The sequence below is a fragment of the Salvelinus namaycush genome, chromosome 5 (genome assembly GCF_016432855.1).
Source record: "Salvelinus namaycush isolate Seneca chromosome 5, SaNama_1.0, whole genome shotgun sequence".
Taxonomy (NCBI): Eukaryota; Metazoa; Chordata; class Actinopteri; order Salmoniformes; family Salmonidae; genus Salvelinus; species Salvelinus namaycush.
Genome location: NC_052311.1, coordinates 71,460,750 through 71,471,526, shown reverse-complemented (window position 1 = coordinate 71,471,526; position 10,777 = coordinate 71,460,750). Strand labels below are relative to the sequence as shown.

At 52.6% G+C, this 10,777-nt stretch overlaps 1 protein-coding gene across 1 annotated transcript in view; it reads left to right on the top strand.

Annotated features, from left to right (window-relative positions):
• The window catches only part of LOC120047335 (extensin-like), a 9,364-nt gene extending 2,208 nt beyond the window's left edge, over positions 1-7,156 (top strand). The window contains exons 2-5 of the mRNA XM_038992859.1: positions 3,754-6,245; positions 6,602-6,679; positions 6,845-6,877; positions 7,139-7,156. Of these exons, the coding sequence (XP_038848787.1) occupies positions 3,754-6,245; positions 6,602-6,679; positions 6,845-6,877; positions 7,139-7,156 (2,621 nt within the window). The remainder of the gene's footprint in view (positions 1-3,753; positions 6,246-6,601; positions 6,680-6,844; positions 6,878-7,138) is intronic.
• Positions 7,157-10,777: the final 3,621 nt, after the last annotated feature.

Genomic DNA, 10,777 nt, shown 5'->3' with positions numbered 1-10,777 from the left:
TCTATATTCTCTAGGTGTTGTTGTTATTCTGCCTGTGTGTGTGTTGTTGGCTGTTCTATATTCTCTAGGTGTTGTTGTTATTCTGCCTGTGTGTGTGTTGTTGGCTGTTCTATATTCTCTAGGTGTTGTTGTTATTCTGCCTGTGTGTGTGTTGTTGGCTGTTCTATATTCTCTAGGTGTTGTTGTTATTCTGCCTGTGTGTGTTGTTGGCTGTTCTATATTCTCTATGTGTTGTTGTTAATCTGCCTGTGTGTGTTGTTGGCTTCAAGGGTCTTGTTGTTTTAGCCAGAACTTCACCATATAAGGAACTACTTCCTAATCAATCCATAGGGCTCTGGTCTAAAGTAATGCACTATAAAAGGAATTAGGTCCAATTTGGGAAGCACATATGTTAATTAGAACCCCACCAATTCAACAACACATTGGCATAATACTCTTTGCTAAATCCATTCCAACATTCACAGGGCACAGCTAATGCATTGAAATCACTGGAAGTGTAAAGCACCGTCATTCATAATAAATTATTGGCTCTAAGCAATCTTTCTTTGTTGTTTTTTAAGAAGTGACTCTTCTCCACTCTGTAATCCAGGTCTGATGTGACCCGCTCTGTAATCCAGGTCTAATGTGACCCACTCTGTAATCCAGGTCTAATGTGACCGACTCTGTAATCCAGGTCTAATCTGTCCCACTCTGTAATCCAGGTCTAATCTGGCCCACTCTGTAATCCAGGTCTGATGTGACCCACTCTGTAATCCAGGTCTACTGTGACCCACTCTGTAATCCAGTCTATGTGACCCACTATGTAATCCAGGTCTGATGTGACCCACTCTGTAATCCAGGTCTAATGTGACCCACTCTGTAATCCAGGTCTGATGTGACCCACTCTGTAATCCAGGTCTAATATGACCCACTCTGTAATCCAGGTCTAATATGACCCACTCTGTAATCCAGGTCTAATGTGACCCACTCTGTAATCCAGGTCTGATGTGACCCACTCTGTAATCCAGGTCTGATGTGACCCACTCTGTAATCCAGGTCTACTGTGACCCACTCTGTAATCCAGGTCTGATGTGACCCACTCTGTAATCCAGGTCTAATGTGACCACTCTGTATATCCAGGTCTAATGTGACCCACTCTGTAATCCAGTTCTATGTGACCCTCTGTATCCAGGTCTAATGTGACCCACTATGTAATCCAGGTCTACTGTGACCCACTCTGTAATTCAGGTCTAATGTGACCCACTATGTAATCCAGGTCTGATGTGACCCACTATGTAATCCAGGTCTACTGTGACCCACTCTGTAATCCAGGTCTAATGTGACCCACTCTGTAATCCAGGTCTAATGTGACCCACTCTGTAATCCAGGTCTAATGTGACCCACTCTGTAATCCAGGTCTAATGTGACCCACTATGTAATCCAGGTCTACTGTGACCCACTCTGTAATCCAGGTCTAATGTGACCCACTCTGTAATCCAGGTCTAATATGACCCACTCTGTAATCCAGGTCTAATGTGACCCACTCTGTAATCCAGGTCTGATCTGACCCACTCTGTAATCCAGGTCTAATGTGACCCACTCTGTAATCCAGGTCTAATGTGACCCACTCTGTAATCCAGGTCTAATGTGACCCACTCTGTAATCCAGGTCTAATGTGACCCACTCTGTAATCCAGGTCTAATATGACCCACTCTGTAATCCAGGTCTAATGTGACCCACTCTGTAATCCAGGTCTGATCTGACCCACTCTGTAATCCAGGTCTAATGTGACCCACTCTGTAATCCAGGTCTAATGTGACCCACTCTGTAATCCAGGTCTAATGTGACCCACTCTGTAATCCAGGTCTAATGTGACCCACTCTGTAATCCAGGTCTGATGTGACCCACTCTGTAATCCAGGTCTAATGTGACCCACTCTGGGGCCCATAGGGAATAGGGTGCACTACATTAGACCAGGGACCATAGGGAATAGGAGGCCTTTAGACCAGGGACCATAGGGAATAGGAGGCCTTTAGACCAGGGACCATAGGGAATAGGAGGCCTTTAGACCAGGACCATAGGGAATAGGGTGCACTACATTTGACCAGGGCCCATAGGGAATAGGGTGCACTACATTTGACCAGGGCCCATAGGGAATACATTAGACCAGGGCCCATAGGGAATAGGGTGCACTACTTTAGACCAGGGCCCATAGGGAATAGGGTGCACTACTTAACCCCGGGGCCCATAGGGAATAGGGTGCACTACTTTAGACCAGGGCCCATAGGGAATAGGGTGCACTACTTTTGACTGGGGCCCATAGGGAATAGGGTGCACTACTTTAGAACAGGGCCCATAGGCCCACCCGTCCCAGACCTGCTGTTTTCAACTCTTAATGATCGGCTATGAAAAGCCAACTGAGATTTATTCCTGATTATTATTTGACCATGCTTGTCATTTATGAACATTTTGAAAATCTTGGCTCTCTCTAATTTTCTCCTTCTCTCTTTCTTTCTCTCGGAGGACCTGGGCCCTAGGACCATGCGTCGGACGCCGCCCGTGGTGACTCCTTGCTCTCCCAGTCCGCCTGGCCTTGCTGCTATTCCAGTTTCAGCTGTTCTGCCTGCGGTTATGGAACCGCCACCTGTCCCAGACCTGTTGTTTTTCAACTCTTAATGATCGGCTATGAAAAGAACTGAAAATTATTCATGATTATTATTTGACCATGCTTGTCACTTATGAACATTTTTGAACATCTTGGCATAGTTCTGTTATAATCTCCACCCGGCACAGCCAGAAGAGGACGGCCACCCCTCATAGCCTGGTTCCTCTCTAGGTTTCTTCCTAGGTTTTGGCCTTTCTAGGGAGTTTTTCCTAGCCACCGTGCTTCTACCCCTGCATTACTAGCTGTTTGGGGTTTTAGGCTGGGTTTCTGTACAGCACTTCGAGATATTAGCTGATGTACAGAAGGGCTATATAAAATAAAATTGATTGATTGATTGATAGGGAATAGGGTGCACTACTTTAGACCAGGGACCATAGGGAATAGGGTGCATTACATTAGACCAGGGCCCTTAGGGAATAGGGTTCACTACTTTAGACCAGGGCCCATAGGGAATAGGGTGCATTACATTAGACCAGGGCCCATAGGGAATAGGGTGCACTACTTTAGACCAGGGACCATAGGGAATAGGGTGCACTACATTAGACCAGGGCCCATAGGGAATAGGGTGCACTACTTTTGACTGGGGCCCATAGGGAATAGGGTGCACTACTTTAGACCAGGGCCCTTAGGGAATAGGGCACTACTTTAGACCAGGACCCATAGGGAATAGGGTTACTACTTTAGACCAGGGCCCATAGGGAATAGGGTGCACTACTTTAGACCAGGGCCCTTAGGGAATAGGGTGCACTACTTTAGACCAGGGCCCATAGGGAATAGGGTGCACTACTTTAGACCAGGGCCCTTAGGGAATAGGGTGCACTACTTTAGACCAGGGCCCATAGGGAATAGGGTGCACTACTTTAGACCAGGGCCCATAGGGAATAGGGTTCACTACTTTAGACCAGGGCCCATAGGGAATAGGGTGCACTACTTTAGACCAGGGCCCATAGGGAATAGGGTGCACTACTTTAGACCAGGGCCCATAGGGAATAGGGTGCACTACTTTAGACCAGGGCCCATGGGATGCAAATTAATTTAAGGTAAAACTATTAATAAACATACAAGCGTTAAACATAATTAAGAAAATAAAAACCCCCATTGATATAAAGTAAACAGCCTGCAGCACGCCCCACAGCCTGCAGCACGCCTGCCTCCCCCCCACAGCCTGCCTCCCCCTCACAGCCTGCAGCACAGCCTGCCTCCCCCCCACGCCCTGCCTCCCCCCACAGCCTGCCTCCCACCCACAGCCTGCAGCACGCCTGCCTCCCCCCCACAGCCTGCAGCACGCCTGCCTCCCCCCCACAGCCTGCCTCCCCCCCACAGCCTGCCTCCCACCCACAGCCTGCCTCCCACCCACAGCCTGCAGCACGCCTGCCTCCCCCCCCAGCCTGCAGCACGCCTGCCTCCCCCCCACAGCCTGCCTCCCCCCCACAGCCTGCCTCCCCCCACAGCCTGCCTCCCCCCCACAGCCCTGCAGCACGCCGCTGCCTCCCCCCCACTGCCTGCAGCACGCCTGCCTCCCACCCACCACGCCTACGCCTGCAGCACGCCTGCCCTCCCCCCCCACAGCCTGCAGCACGCCTGCCTCCCCCCCACAGCCCTGCCTCCTCCCCACAGCCTGCAGCATGCCTGCCTCCCCCCCACAGCCTGCCTCCCCCCCACAGCCTGCAGAACGCCTGCCTCCCCCCACAGCCCTGCCTCCCCCACCCAGCCTGCCTACCCCCCCACAGCCTGCCTCCCCCCCACAGCCTGCCTCCCACCCACAGCCTGCAGCATGCCTGCCTCCCCCCCACAGCCTGCCTCCCACCCACAGCCTGCAGCATGCCTGCCTCCCCCCCACAGCCTGCCTCCCCCCCACAGCCTGCCTCCCCCCCCACAGCCTGCCTCCCACCCACAGCCTGCCTCCACCCACAGCCTGCATTACGCCTGCCTCCCCCCCACAGCCTGCAGCACCCTGCCTCCCCCCCACAGCCATCAGCACGCCTGCCTCCCCCCCACAGCCTGCAGCACGAGTGCCTCCCCCCCAACAGCCTGCCTCCCCCCCACAGCCAGCAGCACGCCTGCCCCCCCCTACAGCCAGCAGCACGCCTCCCTCCCCCCAGCCTGCAGCACGCCTGCCTCCCCCCCACAGCCTGCCTCCCCCCCACAGCCTGCAGCACGCCTGCCTCCCCCCCACACCCTGCCTCCCCCCCACAGCCTGCCTCCCACCCACAGCGCCTTCCTCCCCCCCACAGCCTGCCTCCCCCCCCAAGCCTGCAGCACGCCTGCCTCCCCCCACAGCCTGCCTCCCACCCACACATGCAGCACGCCTGCCTCCCACAGCCTGCAGCACGCCTGCCTCCCCCCCAGCCTGCCTCCCCCCACAGCCTGCAGCACGCCTGCCTCCCCCCCCCACAGCCTGCAGACGCCTGCCTCCCCCCCACAGCCTGCAGCACGCCTGCCTCCCCCCACAGCCTGCCTCCCCCCACGGCCTGCAGCAACACTGCCTCCCCCCCACAGCCTGCACACGCCTGCCTCCCCCCCACAGCCTGCCTCCCCCCACAGCCTGCCTCCCCCCACAGCCTCGCCTCCCCCCACAGCCTGCAGCACGCCTGCCTCCCCCCACAGCCTGCCTCCCCCCCACAGCCTGCCTCCCCCCCACAGCCTGCCAGCACGCCAGCCCTCCCCCACAGCCTGCAGCACGCCTGCCTCCCCCCACAGCCTGCCTCCCCCCCACAGCCTGCCTCCCCCCCACACCTGCAGCACGCCTGCCTCCCCCCCACAGCTGCAGCACGCCTGCCTCCCCCCCACGGCCTGCAGCACACCTGCCTCCCCCCCACAGCCTGCAGCACGCCTGCCTCCCCCCCACGGCCTGCAGCACACCTGCCTCCCCCCACAGCCTGCAGCACGCCTCCCCCCCCCCACAGCCTGCCTCCCCCCCTTAGCCTGCCTCCCCCCCACAGCCTGCCTCCCACCCACAGCCTGCACGCCGCTGCCTCCCCCCCCACAGCCTGCCTCCCCCGACAGCCTGCCTCCCCCCCCCGCAGCCTGCTTCCCCCCCACAGCCTGCCTCCCACCACAGCCTGCCTCCCCCCACAGCCTGCCTCCCCCCCACAGCCTGCAGCACGCCTGCCTCCCCCCCACAGCCTGCAGCACGCCTGCCTCCCCCCCACGGCCTGCAGCACACCTGCCTCCCCCCCACAGCCTGCAGCACGCCTGCCTCCCCCCCACGCCTGCAGCACACCTGCCTCCCCCCCACAGCCTGCAGCACGCCTGCCTCCCCCCCACAGCCTGCCTCCCACCCACAGCCTGCCTCCCCCCCACAGCCTGCCTCCCACCCACAGCCTGCAGCACGCCTGCCTCCCCCCCACAGCCTGCCTCCCCCCGACAGCCTGCCTCCCCCCCACAGCCTGCCTCCCCCCACAGCTGCCTCCCACCTACAGCCTGCCTCCCCCACAGCCTGCAGCACGCCTGCCTCCCCCCACAGCCTGCAGCACGCCTGCCTCCCCCCCACAGCCTGCCTCCCCCCCACACCTGCCTCCCCCCCACAGCCTGCCCTAGCTGTGTATCTCTGTGGTATCTCTGTGAGTCTAACCCTGGCTGTGTATCTCTGTGTATCTCTGTGAGTCCAACCCTAGCTGTGTATCTCTGTGTATCTCTGTGCATCTCTGTGTATCTTTGTGAGTCTAACCTAGCTGCGTATCTCTTGTATCTCTGTGAGTCCAACCCTAGCTGCGTATCTCTGTGCATCTCTGTGTATCTCTGTGAGTCTAACCCTAGCTGCGTATCTCTGTGTATCTCTGGTGATCCAACCCTAGCTGCGTATCTCTGTGCATCTCTGTGTATATCTGTGAGTCTAACCCGAGCTGTGTATCTCTGTGTATCTCTGTAGTCTAACCCTAGCTGTGCATCTCTGTGTATCTCTGTCAGTCCAACCCTAGCTGTGTATCTCTGCGTATCTCTGTGTATCTCTGTCAGTCCAACCCTAGCTGTGTATCTCTGTGTATCTCTGGTATCTCTGTGAGTCAACCCTACTGCGTATCTCTGTGTATCTCTGTGAGTCCAACCCTAGCTGTGTATCTCTGTGAGTCTAACCCTAGCTGTGTATCTCTGTGAGTCCAACCCTAGCTGTGTATCTCTGTGAGTCTAACCCTAGCTGTGTATCTCTGTGTATCTCTGTGAGTCTAACCCTAGCTGTGTATCTCTGTGTATCTCTGTCAGTCTAACCCTAGCTGCGTATCTCTGTGTATCTCAGTGAGTCTATCCCTAGCTGCGTATCTCTGTGTATCTCTGTCAGTCTAACCCTAGCTGCGTATCTCTGTGTATCTCTGTGAGTCTATCCCTAGCTGCGTATCTCTGTGTATCTCTGTGAGTCCAACCCTAGCTGCGTATCTCTGGGACAGAGAGAGAGGTGTTTGTCCCAGGATTATTCCCCTTAATAAATGTTTAATGTCTGTAACAAACGGAGCTAGTTGCTCTCCTTTTGTCTCCCTTGTCCTTCCTGTTCTGTCTCAGGAAGTGAATCTGAGATGATATAATGCTTGTCCACAGAAGGTTCCAGAGCTGCACTCAGAAGGCCTAGCAGAACATTGGTCCTCGGTTCACGGTCACAATGATGTTTCCTTCCCTCTGAATAAACAGGGTTCTGACAGGCGCCTCGGACCAGAGAGTTACTGCAGTCAGGAAACCCGTCTGACATTTAATGCCTCTGATATGAGCGACGGTCGATTAAACTGGACTTGTCTGCTTTATGCCCTGCTTTTCACTACGGCCTCTCTGTTGCTGGCTGCTTCAGTTCAACACTATGCCTCTCTGTTGCTGGCTGCTTCAGTTCAACACTATGACCTCTCTGTTGCTGTCTGCTTCAGTTCAACACTACGACCTCTCTGTTGCTATCTGCTTCAGTTCAACACTATGACCTCTCTGTTGCTATCTGCTTCAGTTCAACACTATGACCTCTCGTGTGCTGTCTGCTTCAGTTCAACACTATGACCTCTCTGTTGCTGTCTGCTTCAGTTCACCACTATGACCTCTCTGTTGCTATCTGCTTCAGTTCAACACTATGACCTCTCTGTTTGCTGTCTGCTTCAGTTCAACACTATGACCTCTCTGTTGCTATCTGCTTCAGTTCAACACTACGCCTCTCTGTTGCTGTCTGCTTCAGTTCAACACTATGACCTCTCTGTTGCTGTCTGCTTCAGTTCAACACTAACCTCTCTGTTGCTATCTGCTTCAGTTCAACACTACGACCTCTCTGTTGCTATCTGCTTCAGTTCAACACTATGACCTCTCTGTTGCTATCTGCTTCAGTTCAACACTATGACCTCTCTGTTGCTATCTGCTTCAGTTCAACACATATGACCTCTCTGTTGCTATCTGCTTCAGGTCAACACTATGACCTCTCTGTTGCTGCTGCTTCAGGTCAACACTATGACCTCTCTGTTGCTATCTGCTTCAGTTCAACACTATGACCTCTCTGTTGCTATCTGCTTCAGTTCAACACTACGACCTCTCTGTTGCTATCTGCTTCAGTCAACACTACGACTCTCTGTTGCTATCTGTTCAGTTCACACTATGACCTCTCTGTTGCATCTGCTTCAGTTCAACACTACGACCTCTCTGTTGCTGTCTGCTTCAGGTCAACACTATGACCTCTCTGTTGCTATCTGCTTCAGTTCAACACTAGACCTCTCTGTGCTATCTGCTTCAGTTCAACACTACGACCTCTCTGTTGCTATCTGCTTCAGGTCAACACTATGACTCTCTGTTGCTATCTGCTTCAGTTCAACACTATGACCTCTCTGTTGCTATCTGCTTCAGTTCAACACTACGACCTCTCTGTGTGCTATCTGCTTCAGTTCAACACTATGACCTCTCTGTTGCTGTCTGCTTCAGTTCAACACTATGATCTCTGTTGCTACCTGCTTCAGTTCAACACTATGACCTCTCTGTTGCTATCTGCTTCAGTTCAACACTATGACCTCTCTGTTGCTGTCTGCTTCAGGTCAACACTATGACCTCTCTGTTGCTACCTGCTTCAGTTCAACACTATGACCTCTCTGTTGCTGTCTGCTTCAGTTCAACACTATGACCTCTCTGTTGCTATCTGCTTCAGTTCAACCTATGACCTCTCTGTTGCTATCTGCTTCAGTTCAACACTATGACCTCTCTGTTGCTGTCTGCTTCAGTTCAACACTATGACCTCTCTGTTGCTATCTGCTTCAGTTCAACACTACGACCTCTCTGTTGCTATCTGCTTCAGTTCAACACTATGACCTCTCTGTTGCTATCTGCTTCAGTTCAACACTACGACCTCTCTGTTGCTATCTGCTTCAGGTCAACACTACGACCTCTCTGTTGCTATCTGCTTCAGTTCAACACTATGACCTCTCGTTGCTATCTGCTTCAGTTCAACACTACGACCTCTCTGTTGCTGTCTGCTTCAGGTCAACACTATGACCTTCTGTTGCTATCTGCTTCAGTTCAACACTACGACCTCTCTGTTGCTGTCTGCTTCAGGTCAACACTATGACCTCTCTGTTGCTATCTGCTTCAGATCAACACTATGACCTCTCTTGTTGCTATCTCTTCAGTTCAACACTACGACCTCTCTGTTGCTATTGCTTCAGGTCAACACTACGACCTCTCTGTTGCTATCTGCTTCAGTTCAACACTACGACCTCTCTGTTGCTGTCTGCTCTCAGGTCAACACTATGACCTCTCTTGTTGCTGTCTGCTTCAGGTCAACACTATGACCTCTCTGTTGCTATCTGCTTCAGTTCAACACTACGACCTCTCTGTTGCTATCTGCTTCAGTTCAACACTATGCTCTGTTCTATCTGCTTCATTCAACACTACGACCTCTCTGTTGCTTCTGCTTCAGTTCAACACTATGACCTCTCTTGCTATCTGCTTCAGTTCACACTACGACCTCTCTGTTGCTTCTGCTTCAGTTCAACACTATGACCTCTCTGTGCTATCTGCTTCAGTTCAACACTACTACACCTCTCTGTTGCTGTCTGCTTCAGTTCAACACTATGATCTCTCTGTTGCTGTCTGCTTCAGTTCAACACTATGACCTCTCTGTTGCTGTCTGCTTCAGTTCAACCTATGACCTCTCTGTTGCTGTCTGCTTCAGTTCAACACTACGGCTCTCTGTTGCTGTCTGCTTCAGTTCAACACTATGACCTCTCTGTTGCTATCTTCAGTTCACACACTATGACTCTCTGTTCTATCTCTTCGTCCTGACTCTCTGTGCTATCTGCTTCAGTTCAACACTTGACCTCTCTGTTGCTATCTGCTTCAGTTCAACACTATGACCTCTCTGTTGCTATCTGCTTCAGTTCACACTATGACCTCTCTGTTGCTATCTGCTTCGTTCACACTATGACCTCTCTGTTGCTGTCTGCTTCAGTTCAACACTATGACCTCTCTGTTGCTATCTGCTTCAGTTCAACACTATGACCTCTCTGTTGCTGTCTGCTTCAGTTCAACACTATGACCTCTCTGTTGCTATCTGCTTCAGTTCAACACTATGACCTCTCTGTTGCTGTCTGCTTCAGTTCAACAATATACCTCTCTGTTGCTATCTGCTTCAGTTCAACACTATGACCTCTCTGTTGCTATCTGCTTCAGTTCAACACTATGACCTCTCTGTTGCTATCTGCTTCAGTTCCAACACTATGACCTCTCTGTTGCTATCTGCTTCTTCAACACTATGAACTCTCTGTTGCTATCTGCTTCAGTTCAACACTATGACCTCTCTGTTGCTATCTGCTTCAGTTCAACAATATGACCTCTCTGTGCTATCTGCTTCAGGTCAACACTATGACCTCTCTGTTTGCTATCTGCTTCAGTTCAACATATGACCTCTCTGTTGCTATCTGCTTCAGTTCAACACTATGACCTCTCTGTTGCTATCTGCTTCAGTTCAACACTATGACCTCTCTGTTGCTATCTGCTTCAGTTCAACACTATGACCTCTCTGTTGCTGTCTGCTTCAGGTCACACTATGACCTCTCTGTTGCTATCTGCTTCAGTTCAACACTACGACTCTTCTGTTGCTATCTGCTTCAGTTCACACTACGGCCTCTCTGTTGCTATCTGCTTCAGTTCAACACTATCCCTCTCTGTTGCTATCTGCTTCAGTTCAAC